The sequence below is a fragment of the Anser cygnoides genome, chromosome 2 (genome assembly GCF_040182565.1).
Source record: "Anser cygnoides isolate HZ-2024a breed goose chromosome 2, Taihu_goose_T2T_genome, whole genome shotgun sequence".
NCBI lineage: Eukaryota > Metazoa > Chordata > Aves > Anseriformes > Anatidae > Anser > Anser cygnoides.
The window spans coordinates 36,408,410-36,434,630 of record NC_089874.1 but is presented as its reverse complement, the minus strand read 5'-3'; the positions used below and the strand labels follow the sequence as shown (position 1 = coordinate 36,434,630).

At 35.5% G+C, this 26,221-nt stretch overlaps 1 protein-coding gene across 4 annotated transcripts in view; it reads right to left on the bottom strand.

Annotated features, from left to right (window-relative positions):
* Positions 1 to 26,221, bottom strand: part of TAX1BP1 (Tax1 binding protein 1) — a 57,127-nt gene that overhangs the window by 6,010 nt on the left and 24,896 nt on the right. For 2 of the 4 annotated variants that reach the window (XM_048070224.2, XM_048070225.2), the window contains exons 6-16: positions 19,232 to 19,380; positions 19,004 to 19,094; positions 17,317 to 17,502; positions 14,848 to 15,075; positions 14,479 to 14,625; positions 13,117 to 13,210; positions 11,820 to 11,938; positions 10,218 to 10,343; positions 8,207 to 8,278; positions 3,565 to 3,739; positions 3,074 to 3,222 (exon numbers count right to left, since the gene is read on the bottom strand). In XM_048070224.2, the coding sequence (XP_047926181.1) occupies positions 3,074 to 3,222; positions 3,565 to 3,739; positions 8,207 to 8,278; positions 10,218 to 10,343; positions 11,820 to 11,938; positions 13,117 to 13,210; positions 14,479 to 14,625; positions 14,848 to 15,075; positions 17,317 to 17,502; positions 19,004 to 19,094; positions 19,232 to 19,380 (1,536 nt within the window). The remainder of the gene's footprint in view (positions 1 to 3,073; positions 3,223 to 3,564; positions 3,740 to 8,206; positions 8,279 to 10,217; positions 10,344 to 11,819; positions 11,939 to 13,116; positions 13,211 to 14,478; positions 14,626 to 14,847; positions 15,076 to 17,316; positions 17,503 to 19,003; positions 19,095 to 19,231; positions 19,381 to 26,221) is intronic. The other 2 variants (XM_048070226.2, XM_048070227.2) reach the window with 2 other exon arrangements.

The window sequence follows — 26,221 nt, the reverse complement described above, 5'->3', positions numbered from 1 at the left end:
ATATCCTCACCTGGCTGTCAGTTGCCAAATGTTACACTCCACACTTTCCCTGTGACTCACAACATTCTTTAAGAGTCTCAGGACAGTTATTCTGGGCTTACTGCCAACCGTAATCAGGTCTATATTTCTAAAACTCACTTTATTATTAAAAATATATTTTTGTTTATGGATCTCTCCCATACATACCTGCTTCTAGAAGTGACTTGCTCCAAATGATTACATTTTGTTCAGTTACAAGAGCATGAGCAAATGGAAAGTCAGTGCTGAGCGGATGATGGCAGGAACTTGTGGCAAGTCAAATTTTCTACACAAAATCAACACCACATGTGTGCTTATCTGGCATGATTAACACAGAGCAGCTTATCCCTCTCAGAAATCACTGTTTAACTGGCCCTAGGTACTACAGTTGCAGAGGAGCGATTCTACCTAATCTCTTGTCAGAAAACACTGTGTGGGGAAGCGTTCAGAATTTCTCCTCTGCCATCCAGATTAACAAAGCTTGTGAAGTTACTCAACTGCACAGAAATGAAAGCAGCAACTACAGCAGGTGAGTGTGACATGCTAGACTGCCTCAGTTTGCTGAACTATTCCTTAGGTTAGATGGATACCTCAAAGAAAACGAGGTGCTGTTCCTGTTCTTCCCCATTCTGGAGAAGCAAATAGCAAAGCTTTTCTTAAACACGCGTGCATGCACTCCCACCCCCTCGCCTTACAGACTGAAGAAGTCAATTTTAGTCAAATCTGCATATTTTAGTTGTGTGTGTACAGCCTCTACTTCATTCTCAAATGTATCGTAGTCCCAGGGCCCAGAAGATACCTCATCTTAGATTAGATAAATATTGTAGGCATTTTCATCACTGTACATAAGATACCACCAAAACATCCATACTGTGGTGAAAGTGACAGTACCCTCAAGCTCTTAACCTAACATAAGATGCAGTGATAGGAACGTGGAGAGGAAGACGACCAGTCCATACAATGGTAATACTTAAAACACAGCACCAAGACTACCAGTGTTTTTCTTCTTGGAGGGAACCTTCTGCCAACAAAGAGCTCTGTATCTTTTTGGTTTTAAAATGCACATAATTACATTTTATACAGCTTATTTTGAAAAACAGTAAAACAAACAGTAATTTTCATATGTGTATATTTGTATTTGCTGATTTGAGTCAGCAATGTGCCCTTGTGGCTGAGAAGGCCAATGGTATCCTGGGGAGCATTAGGAAAAGTGCTGCCAGCATGTTGAGGGAGGTGATCCTCCCCTTCTGTTCAGCCCTGGTGAGGCCACACCTGGAAAGAGCTAGGCCTGCTGAGCTTGGGGAAGTCTGAGAGGGGATTTTATTGATGTGTACAAATATTTGAGGGGAGGGTGTCAAGAGGATGGGGCCAAGCTCTTTTCAGCGGTGCCCAGGACAAGAGGCAATGGGCACAAACTGCAGCACAGGAAGTTCCAGCTCAATATGAGAGGGCACTTCTTCACTGTGAGGGTGACAGAGCACTGACACAGGTTGCCCAGAGAGGTTGTGGAGTCTCCTCTGGAGATATTCCAAACTCGCCTGGATGCCATCCTGCACAACATGCTCTACGTGATCCTGCTCGCCAGGGGGTTGAAGTACATGTTCTCCAGAGATCCCTTCCTATATCGGCCGTTCTGTGATTCTTCGTGAGGCAGAGCCTGTCATTTCTGCAAAAGTTACCTATGTATATGGAAATTCTCCCACATTACTTAAGGTTTGCATTAGAACTACTTTATCTTTAGCATATTACTAGATCTCTCTAGAAAGATTTTTGCAACTACTCATTTCAATGTCAATTTGTACAGTCTACACATATAGTCTATTTTTGGGATGAGAAAGTAACTGATTATCATTTGAAAGTAAAAAAAATAAAGATATAAATTACTTGATTTAAAGGCACCTTTTCACAAGTTGAACTTTATTTAAGCCTGTTATATTCCATCTCATTACAAAAATCTAAGCTGTGTCAGCAAATGAGCACAAGACTCTAGCACTGTTTCTCTTGGGTTTGCAAGAGGGCAAAGCACATAGATCAGAAAGAACACCCTGCTAATTAAACTGAAGCAGATGACTAAAGAAAAGAAGAGCTTGTCATATGTAGTATCTACGTCAAGAATGATCAGTTTAAATATGCAAAATGTGAAGTAAAGGTGGGCAACAGCATTAAGCTCACATTCTAGATCTTAAACAGGCTGCAGAAGTACTGACAGTTTTTCTAATTATTCACAGTAATGGACACTGGGGGCAAAAGGTAGGAGGGAGAAATACATTTTTCTCCATTATAGGTGCTGAGCACCAGGGCTAAAATCATGCCTGTCTGAACACTGATCAGCTTCTGCAAAGGTTAATAGCAATTAAATGTGGCAAACTAGACTAAATGAGAAACAGGTCATGATACCACTGTACTTGCAAAGAGCACAATACATTGCAGAAAAGTATTTCTTGTTTAATATTTTTGAAGGTGCAAGGGTTCTTGGAATAAAAAAGAATAATAAGCCTGTTCCTGTTCAAATGAAGACATATGGTCCAGTTCATTACAGAAGCCAATTTTCTAAAAGTATATCTTATAGTAGAATGTGAAAGTTAACTGTATTAGAAAGAAAAGCTAACCAGTTTCCACTTAAAACATACAAAAAAGAACTCGGTGAGAATCTGTCACTTTCGGTTTCACCACTTTTAGATAACAGTCAATTAGCGGCTCTTCCAAATAGATGCTTAACAGAAAAAAAATCAAAATGGAATTTAATAAATACAGATTCATAAAAGACAGAAAAAGAGATTAATATATAGGGATAAAATATCTAATATTACAGAAATTTTCTTTCAGCATCTAACTGAAAATACTGGTACCAGAATCCTTTAAGTTTTCATTTGTTCTGATACAACCTAGTTTCCACATACAAATTAGGAAGTGATTAAAAAAAATTAAAAATCCATATTTACAAAACAATAGGATCAGGCTTCTTAGATACTGAAAACCGATGTGCAACACTTGAATACTCAGTAGTAAATATATCATCAAGGAAAAATGAAGATAATATAAAAGGTTAACTTACATTGCTGTCCTCAGGATCTTCTAAACCATCAGGCCGACTAAGATTGCGTGAAGGCTGACTACACACTACATCATCTTCCAGTTCCCAAAAGGAAGTTCTAACAGGTGGTCTTTGGATCTCATCAGGATTAAAGGCGCCATCTGCTCCATCTGAAGAAAAATTAATTAGTTCATCTTTGTTCAGTAGTATTTTGAGATTAAAGATGTGCTACCTTACATTTAAAATCAGGGCCTTCAAACATTTTTGGCTTTGATAAGATAAAAGACAGAAGAGACATTTTTTTTCTAAAGGTGTCTCTAAAATTTTGTTTCCCTTATTGATTCTCATCAATAAAATAAAGGTACTTAATGATATTCAGTAACCAATACAGAAACAGTACGTCAGTATACAGATGGTTGGTACTTAAGCTGCACTGAATGAAACAATGTTTTTGAAACAGTAAGGGAGAAATTATATATGGGGAAAAAAAATACACACACCCCTTTACTTACCTCTTCTTTCCTGAATTGCATAAGGGTTCCCATATTGCAATACTGGCAATCTACTTGTCACTGCAGGAACTGGTCCGTTTTCCTCTGAGTATGGGTTGCGAAAATGTAATGTTGGCTGTGAAATCTGTCCTTCCATCATCCTTCCAGCTTGATTTCCTGGTGTCCTGCCAAGTTCCTAAATAATACAGTTTAAAATGTAATTACTCCATGGAGTCACAGCAAAAGTTTTAAATTTTTATGAAATATTTAGATATGTTTTTAAAAACATATCTACTAATCTTCACACGCTCCTTTCATCTTGATCTAGAGTCAGATACGCTATTAGAACAAAGCAAAAAAAAAAAACACAAAGAAGATATTTTAAAGAATTCTTCTGTTTTGTTGTCAGTTAATTCAAATTGCATAAACTCAACTGCCACGTTTCTCAAGAAGTATCTGCATCTTACAAAATGAAGAAAAATCAGTGAAACAAGAATGAGGGTGTTCAAGGAAAGACTGGATGTGGCACTTAGGGACATGGTTTAGTGGTTAATATTGGTGGTTGGACCAGATGATCTTGGAGGTCTTTTCCGACCTTAATGATTCTATGGCATACATACATATATATACACATATATATTTATATATGAATGTATGTTCAACACCAGCTCTATTAGACTGATAACTAATTCTCTACCTTTGATAAAATTCAGAGAAATTTTTCAGACGATTGATTCTAGGAAGTAAAACCTATTACTCGAGTTTGGTAATTCTTGTTTATATTAACAAATAGAAATTATTGCTAGCTTTCACAAAGATAATCCAGATCAGGTTAGTTATTTAAAGTACAATATTTATATTTTTAAGCATCATACAGAACAAAACTGCACTAATATTACTACGTAATTTCAAATGAGCGGCTTCTCAATGGGAAGTTGTATATTTTTATACATAGATTTCAAAGTTATTACACTTCCTGTGAAAAATAACTTGCACTCTAAAGGTTTAATGAGCAAAGTTCTAACTCATCCATGCTTATCCCTCCTTACATTTATTTTGTAAACTTAAAGTGAAAATCGTTTTCCTCAACTATTTTAATATGTGCGAACTTGCAGTTTAACAAAAGTAAACGTGTATCTTACTTCCAAAATTCAATGTTTTCATCCAAAATATTAAATTGCTGAATTCATTCAGGGGCTCCAAGAGCCTGCTTTATTTAATTATTTGTATCAGAAAGGCAATTAAATTTTCCAGAAAAGCTCAAGCAGAACTCTTCAGGATATCCATATACGTAAAATCCTGAATTGTTGCATATAAGCCATACAGACAGTAATTATTACGAGCTACTAAAGGATTTAAATAACTTACATACCATCAAAACTCTAAGCCAATATATACATTAAAAGACAGAAATTAAAGTGACTTAAGCATGGCCAGGGCCTCATCTATAATTCATCCAAAGAAAAGTCTTTTTCTTTTCCTGCCATTTAATAAAATGGGTTCTGCAAAGAGGTCATGTCACAAACTCCAAAGGAAAAATGTCATTTACAGTTCAGAGCCAGGCAAAAATTTCTGAGATACAAGAATAAAAATAATAATAAATGTTTTTAAGACAGAGGTTTCCTGATCATTTTTTTTCCTTTCTGGTTAGCATTTTCTTTTGGGTTCTTGTTTAACATGTGCTAATGTAATGTTAACAAAAACCTCTAGCCCAGAAATGTGTCTTTTCCCCAGAAGGCCTTCAATTTAAACCTAAAACCAAGACCTAGAATACTTACTTAACTACACGAGAAGTAAAATGTCTCAAGTTATTAAAAGGAACCACCCAAAATGTTTTTCTTAACAACAAACAGGTAAGCATCAGCCCAAACTCTAGAGTCCAAAAATGCAACATCAGCTTTCAGTAACTACTCTTAAAACAGGAAATACTCAAATGAAAAAAGATGGAAACTACACATTTACATCAGGCACTGGCACAGGTTGCCCAGAGAAGCTGTGGATGCCCCATCCCTGTGAGTGTTCGAGGCCAGGCTGGATGGGGCTTTGGGCAACCTGGTCTGGTGGGAGGTGTCCCTGCCCATGGCAGGGGGGCTGGAACCAGGTGATTTTTAAGGTCCCTTCCAACACAAACCACTCCACGATTCTACGTACTATCAGGTTTCACACATTGAGGGCTTGGACTCCAACAGCAACAACAAAGTCTTTTTCAAATAGAAGTGTTATCTACAAATAGTAAGTCAGCTTCCAGAAAATTATCTCTTTTTTTTCCACATGCTGGCTGTAAACTCAATACTTTAATTACTTTTTATGTTCTTTTAGAAAACATCCTAATACAGGACAGCAGATTTTCTGCATAACACCCTTCAAGTAAAATATCCTCCTGTTGATACAATATAAAACAAAGCTAATGTTACTTTAGATTTATAGACTAAATTCAATATATGATTGAAATGGTTAGGGTTAAATGGTTAGGATTACGTCTTAAAATTTTAGTGAGCATGTAAAATCTAAATAATTAATCTTTACTCAATACAAAGCAGGAACAATTAATTATCAGTGAAATTAAGACCTTCCTTTTTAAAATCAATTTCTCCTGCAATATGGAAGCAGTTTAGAATGAGAAGCAATGGCATTAATACTTTAATTTTAGCATCACGTATGATTAAAATGGAGTGTAGATCAAAGTGATTGTAAAAAGGTGCTGTAAAATAGTCTTAGCCAGAAGTTGGACAGCTAGGGTAGAGACCGATTAAAAATCAAAGGCAGTAAGTATGTAAATAAAATAGAAACCAAGTAATTTTATAGGCTTGAAGAGACAGCAAATGAACATTTTTAGCATGCTATGTTTGGTGACATTTATAAACAAACACTGATAATGGAGCATAAATTGAAAAGCTGTTTACTATACTGTGCTTAACCTTTTAAATCATGGTTCCAGTCTAGCAAGGCACTTTGATTCTTCTTTGTAATGTAAATATCTATAAATTTGGTAGACAAAGTTCCAAGGTTTTATAAGTTCCATACATTATTATTACAGTTGCTCTCCTTCTTATGTGTGGTGTTTAAAATTACTCCCTCCAGCTAAACTAGATTAATTAAAACTTAGCTTTTATTGTGTTTTCTTTTGAATTAGAAAAATATGAAAGCTGTATTAAAATTACATCATTGTTTAAACAAAGAGAATTTAAATACCAACTACTTGAGATTCTAGAATTTTACAAAACAGTATCTTAATCTGAAATTAGTTCAATTTCAATTTATCAGTGTGCAAATTCCTATGTTTAACACGTATCCGTTCATACTTGATTTTTTCTCACAGGATGCATTTAAGTAATCTGAACAATCATAACTTTTCCACAACATCATGCAGTACTATCTGAATGTGAACTAATTTTATTGCTTCACTTTTCACAAAAACACCGTTTTGATTAATTGCCATATAATACCTAAGAGGTACTTCCAGCAGTAGCACATTAGCATTAATATTTCAGAATGCACTTGTCTGATTTAACAGTAATGGTAATGAATTTGATTAGGCAGAGAGCACTTGAAAGTAGCATCCCACTTTCTATCATATAGTTAAAAAGCAGAGTACTGCTTGTTTATCCTTCTTCTCTGATAAAGATATTTATTTTCAGTTGTAGTTTACCGAAGTCACTGCTGCTACATATGTCAAGCTGCTCTTATTATTACAAGTGGTCAACAAAGAGAACTGCAGATGTCTAACGGACTTGGTTGTATGCACACATCATGAAAAAGCTAGAGATTTTACTGATGAAACATGTACATCTCCAGTTATAGGCCACAACTAGATAAAAGCAAAAATAACCCTAAGCAGTGATGGAAAAAATAAACTGTCAGGCTAGGTATGTAATATTGACATCTTACACCAAGATTTCAAAGGGAATAGGGTTTACTTATCATGCTGCCTGTCAGCCAGTAACTCCTGAAAATATCAGAGTCTCTCACAAAGAAATGAAATTCTTCCAACTTTATGCTCTGTTAAGAGGAGAGAGCAGCTGAAGCATGAAGTCAATAATTATCTTTTCTGTTTGGCCAGGAAGCACATGCACTCAGCAGACATCAACCTCTAGCCACAAAAGGGCTGAACCTCTTTCAGTAAGGGATACCAAGGAGTAAAACAGGAAGGAGGCTTGAAGTTCACTGAAAACCTGCTGAAAAGCAGGGACGCTACTGAGGAGAAAGAAAAAAGTGATAGAAATCCAAACATCTGGTAAAACGCAGAGCTAACTGCAATCTGAAATTATTAACTTACAGCATATTCTGCAAACAGAAATAATTATTTTAGATCCTAGATGGAGTATTATTCTAGACAGAATGAATGAAAACTTCTGGCACTAATGCTTTTGTTAGAGTATATGTAGAAAATGTGTTCTAGAACACTATTACAGAACAGTAACAACTATTTTCAAAGGTTGAGTCAGTTTTTGGAAATTTGTATTCTGTGGTTTGTTTTTTCTTTTTAGTGTTATTATCAGAACTTGCAGTTTAAAATGCTAATGCATTTTGGCAAAAGATTAAAATATGGAAAAGTACCTTTGAACTGTAAGCAAATTATCACTTAAAAGTAAACTGCAATTCCTCAAATCAAAGAGCCCCACAGCTGCCAGTTTACAATATTTAACAGCAGTAATGACAATACCTTCTCACTGGTAAAGAGTTCCAGCTGTGATGCCAGTTCCTTTATTCGTCTCTCTTTTTCCGCCAGCTGAACCTATATGAAAATCCGATTCAGTTTACAGTTCTTATATTACTGAATAGACACTATTTCCCTGCATATTATGTTGTGAAAACAATGCATTCAATTACTTCAGTTCATCTTTCAGATGGAAAAAGAACTTGTCTACTATATTCACGTGAAACACCTAGTACTACTACAGATAATCCGTACATTCTCCGTAAGTTTGTGGGGTAACAGCAGGACATTGTACCAGCCTTCTCCTGTCAGTTTTCAGAAAACCCATAAGGAATGATGAAATCCCAGGTAAAAAAAACAAGAGGAACACCAGTGTTGCTAAAGGCAAAGAGGGACACAGCTCTCCAGAAACAGCTGCAGGTTTGCAAGCTTCATCACACTATTTCTAAGGAATTTGCCAGCAAGTGCTTCAGTGATTTCTTCCTTTCACTTCTCTCCATCTCATGTCCCACAACAGAACTGAGAAAACCAAACCGCCCTCCCACCTCAAAGACACTACATTTGTTTCACAAACATCCACCACATGGCCCTGTTGGGTGATCAGGGAGAAGACAGATGCAACTGACATATTACAAAAAGCTTTTCCTCCTTGTTTCCAAATTATTATTTAAATAACCTTTCTCTACAAAGTGCTGTTTTATTTGGATCCTGGTTTACTTTGAAAACCACCTTTCCACCTAATTATCTGGCATATAAATGCAATACTTCGTAGAGTTAAATATCTTTTTTGTGTTTTTGTTTGTTTTTGTTTGGTTGGTTGGTCGTCTTTTTTTAATTCTGAAATTTCCTCCCTTAGCAGAGTTCAACAGACTGACGGGGACAAAAAGCTCATTTTTTCCTCCCCTCCTTGCACCCTCCTGAATAAGAAGTTTTGAATTGCAGCCAAAATACTTTCAGTTCTGGAACCAATTATTTATTACTCCTGCTGTTGAGAAGTTAAAAAACAAACTGTTTTTTCATTAAATTATGTGTGCCAACTGATCACTGTTAATTAATGAAGTTAAATAAATTCGGAAGAGTCATGCATTTTATAAAAGTGAAATTAGAGCTTTAAAAGAAGTGTTGAAAATCACACTGTGACTCCACAGTCTACATAGTGCTGAAATGCTCCATAGAGTATTTCAGTATTTTATAAAGAAAAAGTGTGGTAATTTCTAATGAGGTAGGGCTCCTACTAGAACTAATATAATCACAATTCTGTTTAAATCCTGTTCATTGCAATGGGTAAAGATGGGCAATATAGAGCATTCCTACTTTACTGCACTAACAATCACCACTAGATTGAGCACAAGCATAAAAACTGGTCTTGGGGAAATGTGTTGCATTTATCTTTCTCTTGTTTACCCAACAAGCCACCGCAACATATGTACCAATATCACAGCCTCAAAGATGGAGGCTCTGTGTAAGAAAACTGTCCATTATGCTTGACTTTCTGGTGCATGCATGTTACATCACCATACCAAGATTATAGTTGAGATCCTCTAAATTGAATCTCTCAAAAACATTCTAAAAACAATAGATCATTCATAGTGAATCTCTCGTTAATTCAGATAAAATGCAGTAGATGTTACTACGCTAGTAACATAGCATGCAGTATGAAGATTTTAGACAAATATGCCAACTGATATTCCTGCTAGTATTGTTGTAAGCAACAGAAATAAGAACTCTCTAGCTCTTTTCTTCCTGTAACACAAGATTAAAGTCATTTAAAGGTTTCTTTAAATCCACAATATGAAAAGACTGATAGCCATTTAGTAAGTATATTACTTAGCAGGTCTGTCTTACTTTAAAAGAAGCATTAAAAGAACATGCTGTTCCTACAGATTCTCTATTCAGGGCAAAAGTACATTTAGTGTTTTTTCCCATTAAAACTGTTTATTACTCGAACTATTAGAACTGAGCATGTAAGTTAAGGACAGGACACCATTCATTGTCACAAACAAAATCCATAACTTACTTTATACTGATCCTCCTTTGCCGCCAGCTGTAATTTTATACCCTCATTGATTTTCACTTGTTCTTTCCACTTCAGCTCCAGTTTAGCAAGTTCATCAGCATAAACACTGCATTTCATCTTTTCACCCTACAGTGGTTCATAGCACAGCATGAAGCATTTATAATTTTTTTCCAAACAATGATACTGAATAACTCTATGCTTTTAGAACTATTTACATCATTATTACTATTTTACTAACTTTTACCATTTACAAAAGTCTTCAACAAAGCAAGCCTGACTCAATTACAAGGCTTTGAGCACTGAAAATTGTGAACATGATGTTTAACATACTTTTTTTTCTTGCTTGAGTTTTCAACAAGCTGCTATTCCTCCTAACTGTTTTGAGTTTCTTTGTACAAACACAATCCTAACACCATACTGTTATCATGCTTACCCTTTGCAGGGTCTCACTTCAATACAAAACCTTTCCCCATGGTACTTTTACAATCACCCTGAATATCTTTCATCCAGAAGGTCAAAGGCAAGACTTTACTCAAGCACTGCTACAGAAGAAACAGCCAGTGGAAGCCACTGAAGGCTCTCTATAGACAAGGCAGTGAGCAGAATTACATGGTAGTTATTACATCCTGGAGAGCACATTAAAAAAGAGTAATCTCCTTCTGATAAGTAAGAGAAACAAGACGATAAGCTGAGTTCATGGCAGTTTAGGAATGTGTTATGACCATTTGAGAAGAAAATATATTGGTGTAGAGAAAAAAAATCACAGTTTTTAATTCTAAACTTAACTCTTAACTGTTCTGACGCCAGAACATGTTATTTTTTAATAATGTTATAATTTTTTTAATAATGTTAATAAAATAGTCTTATTTTTTAATCCCCAAAGGAGAAGCAAACAACTGAAGGGACAAGACAACAATCCAACACCCAGAGGGCATTTCTTAAATGCTTCTACAGCTGTCAATTTTTCATGACCACTACTGATGAAACACTCCATCGTTACATGTACATCCAAACTAGTTGCATGAAAATCAAACTCATACTGAGAAGTATTAACATTTGAGGGGTCTTACTGGTGCCAACACTGGTTCAGAGAACAGCGTAAGTGCACTTATGTACCACTGAGCCTCAGCTACTAAGCCCCACCCACCTAGATATCAAAATAATGTAAAAACCCAGGACAGTCAGATTTGGAGGGAATTATTACACTTGAACATCACATCAGATTAATAACTGCTCTACTTGTTCCAAACATCAGCTGGCTTAGAGCAACATGCTGTATTTGATGTATTAAAGTAATTACATTTAAAATATACAGTTAGAAAACGTGTTCAAAAACTTGAGCACAGAAGTAGTAATAGTTTTGTTTGTTTGTTTTTCCTGCATTTGGGTTACCCTGAGTGGTCTCTATCTGGGCTCCCTAACACCACAGGTAATTGAGAGCAGACTCAATAAAAAAGTGTTTTCTAATGTCAACATTTCTACCTTAAGCATGGAGTATCACACAAATAAGCAGCAAGGCAACTCAGTTGGGTAGGCTTTGTGGTTTTAAGATTTAGCACCTAGAGCTTTCTGTTCAGCTTTCCGAAGCAGCCATTTACTTACTGCCAACATTTGCTTGCATTTCTTATACTTCTCTGTTTTCTCAGCAATTTCTTTATTCATTTCACGTACTTGCTCCTTTACCATGAATTCCGAAACTACATCAGGTGAAATGGGGCTAACTGTGAACATTGAAGAAAAAAACATGACCATTGATTTTTTGTTCCATAAATAAAGTATGCATCAAAGAGATGATAGGCTAAACTTGACAATGCATCAAGAACAGAGTGCTCCATGTCATCCAATAAATACTTATTCAGAGACAAACACATCAGTAGTCACACGATACTGAAGGATCAGCAGTCGTATCAGCAAGGCAGTGTCCAGCACCCTCTCTCATACTGCAGATGAACATAACTATATACATACATACTGCACAGATCCATCTGAAAAAGTCACCTCTCCCACGAGCTCCCAAGAAAGTAAACACCAGAATACTTTCTTATCAATATTATTCTAGATATTTTATTCTTCTGCAGAATCATGAAATGCCTCAGCAATCTACTTCATCCCATCACTTAACTAGACTTACTGGGATTTTATTTTTTTAGGAAACACTTGTATTTAATTAAGATAGGATGAAACTGACCAGAAATTACCCTAGAGTCTCCACATAGAGAAAGAACGTGTGACCTTGTAAGGCAACAACAAAATTAGTCAGCGTTTACTGGCATTTATCGATCTAAATTGAATATTAAACTAGGCTCAGTTATAACCTCTTATATGTTTATTTTAGAAGATTAGTTTTGTAAGAACTTAATAGTTCATAAAAATTATAACCTAGTTAATTTTCTAATAAACTACTATTACCTATAAATCACGAGAACAGTCTGTACACTTGACCTTGTCATCAAATAATCAGAACTTTACTGTGGATTTGATTTTACAGCAGAATGCTCCCGTGAATGTTCATTGATGACTGCAAAATTTTCACACGCTACTGTACACAAATTGAGAATTTGGGGAGGAATTTTTTTTTCTTAAACAAACTCTGTTTATTAGCTTGGCTAAACCAGCTGTTAACTATCAAGGAAAAATTACTATTTCAGTCCTACTTGCATTAATATTAATAATATTAACTGAACTGTTGTGAAAAGATGCAATAAAATAACTTATGAATGCTAGTACTTGGAAAAAAATCAGCTTCTTTGATAAAGTCTCATATTTCTAACCAGATTTCTTTACTTCAAAGAAGCTGAACAACTTCACCTAGTTTATACTAGAAAAACTATTAAGGACTACTTCACATAGACAATGCTTTCGGGATGATACAAACATACAAAATTTAAGCTGTTGATACCTGGAGATGCAGACAACTTTTTGTCTGTAACGACGGCAGTAGCTGTCTCAATGTTAGATGCATCTGTCAGTTTCTGTTGACTCCCTGCAATTTTCTTGGTGAAAAGAAATTTTGTTTTGGTATTTTATTAAATGAAAACCAAAGCACAAAGTAACATATTTCTTCCACTATCACCTCCTCCAAAACTGGATGAGGAAGAACTGCTCGTGAAAACAGGAGAAAATAATAAATATGTAAACATAACTTATTCTACTAACACTGAAACAGTCTCAGACAATGATTTTTATACTCTTATTTCATAAAGTTCTTTTTTTTTCCTAGAAATAGCAATTTTAAAGCAAATTATTAGAAATTCTTGTTCTCTAGAGAATAAGTTACACTTAAATCCATCAACTTAAGTCTAACATTTCATTAGAAAATGTAGTCAGTATTACTAATGAGTACTGGACTTCTGGTGCCCTAAGTCAAAGTAATAATATTTGGTGTTTCTATCAGATCTACAACATAGACAAAGATGTGGAACATTTTTAAGGAAAAGCCACAGTCATTATGATATGACACCTCATTCACCATTGACCTTCTGGATGAGAATCAAACTCTGAAAGTGAATTGTGGATCAAAATTGGGTAGCTTCCCCGTTTGTTCTACAGATCACGGCAATAATAGACTTCTTCCTAAGAAATCACATTTGTGCAACCTGCATTGACATTTTTCCCATTTAAGTCTCTCTGCTAGTCGGTCACAGATTTCCACAGATTTTTGAAGAACTCTGCATTAAAATCAGTTTTAAGTTCACTAACACGTTCAGTTACTAGGTGGCGTAAGACTGATGTTATCATTGCAAAATCCTCATTTATTTATTGAACAAAGCTTAAAAGTGCGATCAGAATATAACATAGATATGGAATACAACTGTATACTATAATGTAGAAACATTCTCCCCACTTTTCCTTAGAGTCTTCCTCTAAGTTCTCCATTTCCACCATGTTTGGGCTGTTGTTTCTTTTTCTATTTTTGGTTGTTTTTTGGAGGTGGTGGTAGGACTGAACTAAAGTAGTAATTATGCATTTTCCCATGTTTTACTTTCAAATTTTTTCCTTAAACAAAGTTATGCTTATAAGTTCATCCAAACATTATTTGCTTTCTATACGCACCAATTGCTACAAATCCTGTGCCTGGATTCAACAGCTATCTAAAATACCCATAGAAATAGTTTGGCTAAACAGAAGAAAACAGTAAACAAAAGATCATTTGCTTAGTGTATGTTCTAACCCTTTTAAAAGAACTTTTTTTTTTCAAAAAGAAATTAACCAGTTGCTGAAAAGCTGCAAGAAGTAATTGCAATTTCTCCGTTCTACTTACTGCCTGTTCTGTGAACTTGTTTACTTGTTTTTGAAGTTTTTGACATTCTTTGAATTTTTCCTTGTAATGGTCAGCAGCCATTTGTAGACGAAGCTTTAGATCTTCAACTTCTCTACGCAGTTCTTGCTCCACTGTGTTTGAAGTTTCCTTTTAAAAAATAAAAACTGTTATCCCTTTTGTTCAAATAGTATTATTCCCTGAAAATCATTTTTTTATTAAAGAAAGCAAAGTAGTCTATATAAGTACAGAACGCAGTCCTATTTTGTAATAATTTCCCAAATAAGCATATTCTACACTCCAGTGTTAACTAAGCTGACTGACAGATTTTGTGAATACATATAAACTCCAGTAAGAAAAACTAACAATTACCTGTTCATTTTTCAAAGCTGTGATTTTTTTAAGTTCAGCTAAAGCATCAGCTAGCTGCTTTTTCAACTTCTCATTTTCCAGACGTGCACTGTGAAGATCTGCCATTGTCTTATCTCTCACATTTACTGCATCGCTCAACTCTTTTGACATTAGGACAGCTTCTTGTTTGCTAGCCTGAATCTGATCCTCAGCTTTCCTCAGCTGTTCTTTTAAAATACCTGCATCCTCCTGTGAAAGAGAGGAGAGAAAGAATTTATCATTTTTTAATTCAAAGTTTAAATAAAGATTGGTAAAGGGATGAGAAACATTCAACAGAAAAATCAGCTATATCCAGAAGTTTGTGCACTAGTATCATTTTCCCCATTTGCCTTCTTTGCCAACAATAGTATCCATATTTCACTAGGATATAAAGGTCTGTGCGCAATTACCATTTCAAAACACATCTTTAGGCATCATCATTTTACCTATATTGGATTTTTGTTGTAGTTTCAGCTTTAGTTTAAGCTTATTGCAGAACATCTTACCACCACAGAACTACTAACAGGTATATAAATGGCCATCCAGCTTCAAAAACAAAGTTGATCCCAGAGTAAGACACTGCAGGTTACAGCAGAATAGGAGGCCTTACAACACCTACAAGTGGTTTATGTCAAACAACATAGAACAGAGCATTGGAATGTTTTTCCACACAACTCCATGTCCCAAGATCTTGGATAATAAGCGTTTCAGAAGGAAAGAGAAGAATTAACAGAGAATTAACTGCAGCATGCAGCACTCTAAGGCTCTTGGCATCACTGCAGCTTGATAAAGCAATCCAAGGGCCCACTGACCAAACTGTACTACTGATCTCTCAACACTCAGAAAAGCCCAGAATTATTAAAAATAAATAAATAAATAAATAATAAAAGCTATTATAAGCCAGTTGCAGCCACTGGGCTTCCTGAAGATATTATGAGCTCATATTCTTGAGTCTAGACATAAATTCTCTAGTCCACTATTTGTTAATTTTTAATAATCACATAGAAGATTGCACAGCAAGTCCAGTGGAATAGTAATACATCCTGTAAACCTTTACAAAGATGGATGAACTAGTAGGTGCTCTAAAGAACTATACCTTAAATATTTTTTTACAGCACATCCTACATCGGTTACATATTTCAGTAAACATTTTTTTCAGTAAACAATTTCACAGTGTAATGCAAAAATGTTAATGATCCCACCAGAAAAGTTATAAATGCTTCTCAAGATAACCGGATGACATATGTTTGTTTGCTCCAGTACACACACTACATGTTTTTTAATTTTCAAGTAGAATAGTGTAGTAGTTTAACATACTCAGAAACAAAACTGTAGAGCAGTCACATGACAAAAAGAATGTAAGTTGTAATTTAAGCAAAACAGTGGGTTCTTTTTGTGCTCTTGCTACTTCCACTCTTAATGGCACTTGTATTTTACATTTCTAACTTTAACGCAATGTCTCTTCTTTCAAAAACTAGATTGCTTTTTCAGTAAGACAACTGACAAGACATACAAGATGGAAATAACGTCAGTGCATCACCTGGATGACCTGACTTTTCCATGCTGGCTCCTAAGACTGTGTCTAAATTAACTCTGGTTTGGATCAAGAGCACATTTCTGAAGCAAAACCCCCAGTCATTCCACCATTACCTATTACACTAGATCACATCACAGAACAGTGTCAGGGCACAGACACTGGGTTCCTTTCAGATGAAATGAAACAGGAAGATAGATGCGCATCAAAAACAAACCTAATGCACTCCCACCACTAGGTATTCTATCCACAGCACCACACTAAAACTAATCTGAAGTACCCTTCCCAGACCACAGACAGCATGGATACCAGTTCTTCAGCACATTCACTACCGTGTTGCACCACACTACTTGCTAACCATAATCCTATCACATTGTATAGCAAAAGTCACCTCCTCTTTAGTAGTCCTACCGACACTCATACTGCTGACTTGTCAGTTGGTTTAGTCCATTTATGTGGCATCTTATCCCTCCTCAGGTTTTACATCATTGTATCTTGACAGTACCTAACAAGTCCCTCAGTACATCTTCTGAATTCTCCTCTTTTTTCCTCCATCATCCTCTGCATTCTCAACATGGCTGCATTCTTTTCTCTATTCTTCAGTTTCTTTCCTCTTTCATGAAGCTATAAGCAACTCAGTAAAAGTGGTGCACTCATCTGAACTCACAAACTACTTGTTCCACACAGAGTTCACCTCAAAGCTTTTCATGTGAGACACCTCAAGAAGCTCAGAGTGAGCAAAACGAAACTGAATTTACTTTCTCCTTCTTTATTTTCTGCATCTGCTGAGAACACCACAATCCTCCTGGCTCTCAACCTATACATAGGAAATATCAATTCTTCCTTTCTCTTGTAAAGCACGTACTACCTCGGATATATTCATTTTAAAGTAGGCCAATTATATTAGCAATGCTTACCTTATTTGATGAGGAGAGCAAAAAAGCTTTCTTCATATTTTCTTTTTCAGCTACAAATAGCTGTAATCTGCCAACCTCCTCTTTATAATACGATATCATGTTTTCTTTGTTTGCATCCAAATTCTTAAACGTCTGGATCTCTTTTACTAGTTTGGTGTTTTCTATTTCTGTATTCTTCAAGTGTATCTGTAATGATGCTAAAAAATGTCAAACTCTTCTTCCACATTAAAAAAAACTGCTGTTTATCTGTCCATTTAAGTGTTTGCTAAATTCTAGCTCATCTCTGAGACAGATTAGGACAGGAAAAGAAAAAAAAAAGTAAACATTTTATAATATCACTGCCCTCACAGCAGAAGATTTCTGGTTGGAATCCTTTCAGCTTGATTTCAGCTCTAACAACAGCTCCTCCACTCTACAGGTTGAAGGTAAGCTCCCATTTTCTATACAAAACACACTAAGCTTTTCAAAACTAACTCTTCTCTTCACAAATGCAGGAAAACGAAACGCAAGCAAGAAAATGACTTAAAGAAAGCTACAGAGAAATTAATCTTCTGGTAGGATCTACTTGAAGTTGTCTAAGCAAACAGGACTATACCACCAATATCCAGTTACCAAGACAGCAAACTACTTTAACAACCCTAAAGCTGTTTTTAAGATGTCACCGAGTCTATCGTATAATGCCTAAAAAACGGTAATTGTTGTATTCAAATGTTGTTCAAAGACTACAAGATGTGAGTTGCTTATTAACAGCCAAATTCCATGCTTGCAAAAAACATTTTGTAATTTTAAGATGACTTCTGGTATAAATCTAATGTTGCCTGCCACATACAAGATGTTTTCCTATGAACGTAAATAATCTTTTAAACGCTTCTGATTTGTTTTACACAACCCAAGGATTTCCTTATTACAGTAAGTAAACCAGAAACAGGATTTTTTTCTTTAAAAGAAGGAGTACAAAAACTAACAGTCATTATCTCAACAGAAGTTAGGGGGTGACACTGCTAAAGCCTGATCAGCTTCTCTACCTACTTTCCTAAGCAAATGGACACATCAAATTAAGCAGGGTAGTACAGCAAGCTCCCATAAAAATTAAACATACATGTTTGCTGTAAGGATGGTTCCAGCTGCCCACTTAACTCAGAACTTCTGGCTAGTTAAGTTCAAGACTATTCACAAGACTTTTTTTTGTTTATTTTAAATACAGATGTTTCTCAATACCACCAAAAGAAATCATTTATGCTAGTAAAAAATCAATGCAACACAACTCCTGCTACACTCAAAGTTACTCAAAGGAGTCAAGAATACTGATCTACAAAACATACTCTTGGGAGGGAACTTGAAAGAGTAAAAAGTAATTTACTTTTTCATAGGTACGTTAAGATAACCAATTACTGGATGATGCACTGTATATACATAAAGAACCTACGAATTTTAGGTTACTGTGCCTGCATTTCAACAAACTGGTGGTACATTCTCCTTAAGAAACCTTTTCACATGATGGGACGATTTCAAATGCCACTTTCCTCATTCATTCTTATATAAAACTTCTGTAACTCTTAAAAATCTATTCACAGAAATGCCCCTCTTCACTTATTCCTTAATAAATTCCATTTATCAAATCTCTCTGTAAAACACTACCACCTTTATTTCAAACCACTTCATTTCAGTGTACAAGGAATAAAGTTACCTTATAAAGTTCTTTTTCATCCTTTTCTGTCTTTAACACACATTCAAGTTGCTCCTTCTCAAGCATCACTTTCTTTAGTTTGTCCTTCATACTAAGGAATAAACAGATTAATATTACAGAATTATTAATGCAGAAAAATCATACATATATTAAAAAATGATAGTTTAAAAAACACATATGCAATGAAACTGTAAAATAAGGAAGGTAAGGGTTAAAATGACTAAATACCTGTCTAACTCTGTTTCTTTCGCAATGGCTTTTTGAGTAACAGTCATGATGTCTTCTTCAAGCTGGAGAACTTTTGAAGCAGCCTCTTCATGCTTCTTCTTCAAATCATCATTTTCAGTTTTAAGAGTTTCTGATGCTTGAATATTAGCCTTTAAAAATAATCGCAAATATTCCATTTAATAATGCACATCTCCAGAACTACAAAATGCTATCTGAATTAATGTTCAAATATATAAATACTGTTAATTTCTAGGTTATATGCAAAACTATGTATATGTGCCTTCTATATATTTTATTTCTAATAAAGGAATATTTCACAAACTTTCCACTATTCAAGTTTTTTAAGTTTTCTACGTAAAACAGTATGTGTATTGTTTCTATAAACATTCAATAATACCTATTAATTTACTATCAGAAAAAAAATATCAAAATTCACATTCCAAATTACATTTAGCATTCTCAATCATCCACTAATGCAATAAGCAATGCAGCATTCATATATGAACTTGAACATTCTGCTTAAACATTGTCACATTTATACAACTAAAATATTTTAAATGATTTAAAACTTTCTTAAAATGTACAATATTTGAAATTACTCAGTGCTTTTACTTTAGAGCACATATAAAGCTACAACGTAAGACAGGTGGTCATTAGATTTCTCCTCTTCTGTAAACTGTATGACAGGCCCATTTTGAAGCTCCTACCTGGTACCTGGTAAATTCACTGTGCTTATTAAATAAAATCAATGAGTCAATGAGGAGTTTGTTTCAGTGCAAGCATTCAGTTATGCAGAGACTATTGGAAGAGAGGCTGGAAAGCTGTCTGTGAGAAAAGGACCTGGGGGTACTGGTCAATAGCCAAGGTGACCAAGAAGGCCAAAAGCATCCTGGTTTGTATCAGAAATAGTGTGGCCAGCAGGACCAGGGATTCAAGCAAGCCACAGCAAAGACAACTGCAAGCAGAAGGAGAAAAAATAGAAGCAATGATACTCCTGACGTTGAGTAGTTATGATGCTACATTCTACCAGCTAGCCCATTTGGAAGGCCTCACAGAAAGCTCATGGAGGACCATGAAACAACTGCAGGATTCAAGTCGTAGAGATTGGAAACTGAGGCAGAGGATGATAACAACACCCAGAACAGATTCCTTTGTAACACTGACAGACGCAAGATGAGAAGTCACTGCAAGTACAGCGTGCATTCGTTATTCGAATTACAGTAATGTCTATACCATCCAAGGTAGCGCACAGTTAAAAGTTGTCTTCACCACAGTAAAATGACCATTTAAAAACAGGCCATCTTAACCCAGAAAAACATGATTTTTAATATAATGCTATTTTCCTGAGAAAATAAATCAGTAACACTAAATACATTACCATTTCTGTTATCAAAACTCAATAAAGCTCAGCTAAATATCCCCGTGGCAGTGATATGAATCAAAATGTAAACAAGGTCAAGACAGACTGACCAACACGACTGACTACAGCGTGACTTACAATGTTTGTGCAGATACTAAGGTACAAATTGTCTTTTCACTCTGCATTTGGAAGATTAAAGCACTAGTTCATCTGTTCATCATTTTTAAACAAAACTTAATGCCCTGAAACAACAAAACTGTACTGTTACATCATGAGAAACACATCAAGCAGAGTTCATGGAGAACCCCTACTGGCCAGATTCCACTTAACTAACAATGTTTTAAGTACAATAAAATATAATGAGGACTGTTTTTACTCATTAATTGTCAAAAATACGCTGTTTGCAAGTGTAATTAAGCCCTGCTTTTACAAGCAACTAAACAGAGGTTTGGGCATTATGATTTGGGGACGGGGGGGAGTGAATTGTGAGGGTGGCAAATGTAACTGATGTCTCAAATACTTCCTGAACCCTAAACAGGCACCTAAAGTAGATTTTAATTTTTGTTACAGATACTATTAAAAAGGAAGAGGACCAATCCATTCCAACTATTTGAACTCTAATTGGCTTTATTATATGCCTTAATAGAATAAAGTATTTAGAAAAGGGATCATGAATGCACTGTTTGTTGAAAACAGTATTAAAGACAAGACCAAGAACTCCTGTAAGGCTTTTATTTTTGAAGAGCTATCAGTTCCCTGCAAACAAAAGTGCACATACTTTGGTGTAATGAAGGCAGGATATTTTAATTAAAGTCGGTATTCCAAGTAAAACTCACTATATAACCAGCAGCAACAACACACATTACAACTGCTTGTCCTTCTCTAGCGCAGTGGAGACTAATTACCTGCCCCTGTTTTGAAAGTCTAGTATAGTAAAAAGCCTATTTCAATGCATATCTGTTTTCTCTAAACACCACTTCAGCATAACTGTAACTGCTGTAACCCAACTGCCTTCAAAAGAATTTAATCTGATACATTATATACACAAACTGTACAAACAGTTCAAACAGGCTGCCAAAGGTAACATATATTAAAAGGAATTAATAGCCTGAAAAAATACACTCCACAAACAGCATTACAATTGATGCTGCTTTGCTAGTTATTCTAAAGGGACATGGTATTAAAATGTAAAAGTTCCATACTTAACAGATTCTCACCTAATAAACTTGTTTAGATACAACTAAAGCCTACAGTTTTGAAAGAAGAAAGGATTAATTTTTAGAGACGACTTGTTATTTTACAGAATTCTTAGCAATTCCATTTAGATGCTGCAGTCCCACTCCCATACGCTCTGGTTACAGTGGTTTCAGAGCCTATAAAATTTAAAATGAGTACTCTTAGACTATTTTACAGGTAAAGGTCAGCTGTGTTTTAGGCGGAGTCTCAAGTGGAAGAATATAATAAACGTATCAACACGTACAACCACTACTACCAAGATGATAATTAAATTGCTGCTTAATTAATTTCTCTTACTTTATCTGAAATGTCTACAAATATATCTTTCCTTCCACTGTCTTAACAAATAAAAACAAAGCAAAAGCATGGATCGTTTTAATGAATTGGTTTGAAAGCACGTGACAGTTTCAAGATTATTTTTACATTGGATCTTATCTTTAATTCAATTTAGAAACGCACCCCCTCCTCCAAAAGAGTTGCAACAGTATTACAGGTGGAGGGGAAAAGCAAATTGCATCACAAAGGGCAGAATAAGAAGCCAGAAGTTACTTAAGTCAGCTTCACTGCTGCAAAACAAAAGCAATCAAAACAAAAACTCCTGTAATTACTCAGAGTCTTACTAATGAAATGCAACAAAGAAAAGGTAGCTGTCAAGTGGATTTGTTTTCCCAGAATCAAAATCCTACACTGAAAGTCTGATGTACCACCCTCAGACAGGGAAGGGAAATAAAGATGGGACACCAATTTATTTTTTTTTATTGCTATTCTAAAGTGGCAAAAGACTTAAAACTGATTATTGTAAATTGAATTTTTTTGTAATCACATGAAAAACTGCCCCCCGGTCCAAAAAATGACATTATAGATAACACCATTTACTTATTTACACTTTATTACAAAAGGATGCTAAAAGAACAGTGATTTTACATCATCTACAAATTCCAAATTATACACCAGTGGCTTTGGATTTGTGTATCCTGATAAATACAGGTAACACCCCTACCCACTTTTTAAACGCTGTTCTATACCAAAAAGTGTCACCTTTGAGTAACAGCTAGTATCTGCAACCTGTATTTCACTTTTTACAGAATTCATCCATTATGAAAGAAGAATGAAAGGCTAAAAGTGACCTATGAAACTCTCAAACTAAAGAGGTCAATTCACCAAATGCAAGACGATTTCAAAAAATAATAATAATAAAAATAAAAACTGCCATCACTTTTCAAGTTTCAGCTGGATTGATTTATTTGGATGTAACTTAATGTCAGGGGAACCATTACCCTTCATATCCCGTCGAGAATTTAGGGGATCTAGATTAATTATCTGCAGGAGCCTTTTGTTTATCCCCCTGACATCATAGGAGCTCCAACAGAATTGTGTAAAACACTTGGCTGACATCATGCCCTGTTTAAGGGACCTCTGAGGACAAGTGATGAACACAACGCAGTACCATTGCAGCCACTGCAAAGCTGTCTGAGCATTCTCATGACACAAGGCCCAAATGTTCTGAAAGGAAACCTCAAATTGTGTTTCCTTTCCAAAATAAAATTTAATAATCCAGCAAAGTAAAACAGGAAACCAATCCCAAACATACTCACTGATTTTTAAGTTTTTATCTTCATCGCTATGATGTGCCACAGAAATACCGCACTAAACACTGAAGTCTTTCTAATCCAAAATCTAATGCATCACGGTATGAATTTAAATCACCAGTGATTTAAAATTAACATTATTGAACAGAATAAAAACTCCCTCTCTCTCTCCAAAACTAAGGCCTAACTTGGTAAAAGTTCATCTAAGTAACATCAGTCATACCATTACTTTCAGGAAGACTACAGACATACAAATTTTTGCAGGAGGCAGCCACAGTGTTTACACATGCTGACTATGATTCTGCAGCATGCGCTTACATTTCAGAATGTTAGATTCTTAACATTTCCTATAATTTCACTTTAAACTGCAAAAAAATCACTCTCACAAATACATATTTTGAATTAAAGTACAGGGAGAATGCCTATCTAAAACATCTAAGAGCATCTCCAATCATCCAGTAAAATAAATTAATCACTTTAGGACATATTCATACACAGAACAATCACTGAAACATTAAAACAGGGTTTGCTCTTTACCGAATGTTTACAGCACACATCGGTCCTATAACTGCTGGTTCCAACCCAAACATTTCTGAATGTTTACTTTGTATCTTTAAGTTATTATTTTACATGATGGGGTTTTGTTTTGTTTTTCAAACAATGCATTTCCCTGACTCTTAGCTTTTTGAACATGCAGCATAAACAAACAAAAACAACATAGCTTGATTTAAAGGGCCACAGAAAAAATGCTCAATTCATTTACTTTTATGAACTGGGCACTTGTACTGCAGACACGCTGCACGGCAGCTTTATATCACTGTCTAACCAGAGAAACTCTCTTTATAAAATGGCATCAGAAGCCAACTCAAACAAATCCCTGATATTTGAACAAAACTCTTCCATGTATAAAGCTACTATGCAGGAAAAATGCCTTAATAGAATCCGGATTTGGATGGATATCCCATTAAAACTACCTATCAAATAGATGAATTATCCCAGTTTTGAGAAGTTAAATGGTGAAATAAACTTTCAAAAGCTGATGAAAGAACAAGTTTATCAAGTCAGTAAGTTCACTTCTGCTTCACTTTATGCCAGCGTCATAATGGAAACGCTTTTCAAATATACCCAGGGTCAAACAACGTGCAGGTTAATTCATAAATCTGTTGCTTCTGACTGAAGTTAAACCTTTGAGAACCCCACTGCCACAGAAATACGACTTGTCACCACTCTAACATTATAGAAATCAGTTCAGAAGTGCTCTTTTCCCACTAGAGGGAGACAAATGACTGCAAAAGGATCAGATGTGCAAGCTGTGCTCTCTCTACAAAAATGTATAAAACCCATGTGTACAAATCTGAACAGTTGTACAGTGTCAGACAAGCAAATGCATGAGTGATACAATGGCTACTGTACATTCCCCCCCCTTCAAGAAAGTAATATTAAACCTTGAGGGAGCAGACAAGGGCAGTGCTGCCAGAGAACACAAAAAAAAAAAAGCATTGTTTTTATTTACACAGGTATATTTTTTTATATCAATAGTATATAAGATATATAGGAGAAATATTCGTATTGCTATTTTATTTGTATTGCTTTTTTAATATATAAAAATGCAATCAATTTTTGATTCAATGTCCTTCAATTTTCTTGAAAGTAAAATATTTTCAGGTAAAAGCAGCTTAGCAATGCAGCTCTCACACCAGGGTGTGTACCAGTAAATAAGTGATCTCAGTAGGAAACCAAAGGAAAACTTTAAATGTTAAAAGCAACCTGGAAGAGTTCTGGTGACCATGCATCATGTGTCTTCTCGAGTAAAATGATGGTAGTGAGTAATTGCATCATTATTTTAATAGTGTTGTATTACTACAGTTGCAAGCTATATATGCAGTATGATTCTACATTTAAAAAAAAAGTTATCAGAGAACATCATCCTTGTAAAAATATTACTTCGTTTTATTCCCCAGATGGCATGAAATTAAGCATAGGAGTGGTTTAACTGGCATGAAAACAGGCTGCAGAAGGATAGCATGTATTTCTGTAACAGGACATATAACAGCCCTTTTCAAGAGACTAAAAAAGAATGTGCATGTTGGGGGGCAGGAGAAGGTAGGAACTGGAAGCGTGAACTGGAAAGAATCACTTTCCCCCAAAACTGATCTTGTTGAAACAAGTACATACTGCACCTGCTAAAAGGCTCTGAGATGAAAGAGGAGGAAGAGATTAACCGAACGGAGTTAAGATTGAATTTGCAGACTGAAGTTCTACAGTAGCTGAGGGGAAGCTGAGGAAGCTGAGGGGCTGAGGGGAAGGTTGGCCAAGGGGCCCACAGTGGCAATTACAAGACACGAAGCTGTACTGGTTTGGGCTGGGATAGAAATACTTTTCTTCCTAGTGGTTTGTATGATGCTGTGTTTTGGATTTGTGATGAAAACAGTGTTGACAACACACTGATCATTTAGTTATTGCTGACCAGTGCTTACACAGTAACAAGGCCTTTTGCTACTCACACTGCCCTGCCAGCAAGCAGGCTGGGGATCCACAAGAAGCTGGGAGGGGACACAGCCAGGACAGCTGACCTGGACTGACCAAACTGACCATGCCATATGACAGCATGCTCAGCAATTAGAAAATAAAATAAAATGTGGGTGGCAGGGGGGAGTCTGCCAGGGCTGCAGTTGCTCAGAAACTGTCTGGGCATCAGTCAACTGGTGGTGAACAATTGTGTTGTCCATCACTTGTTTTTTCTTGGTTTTGTTTTTCTTTTGTTTCCTTGTTTTTTTTTGTTTTTTTTGTTTTTTGTTTTGTTTT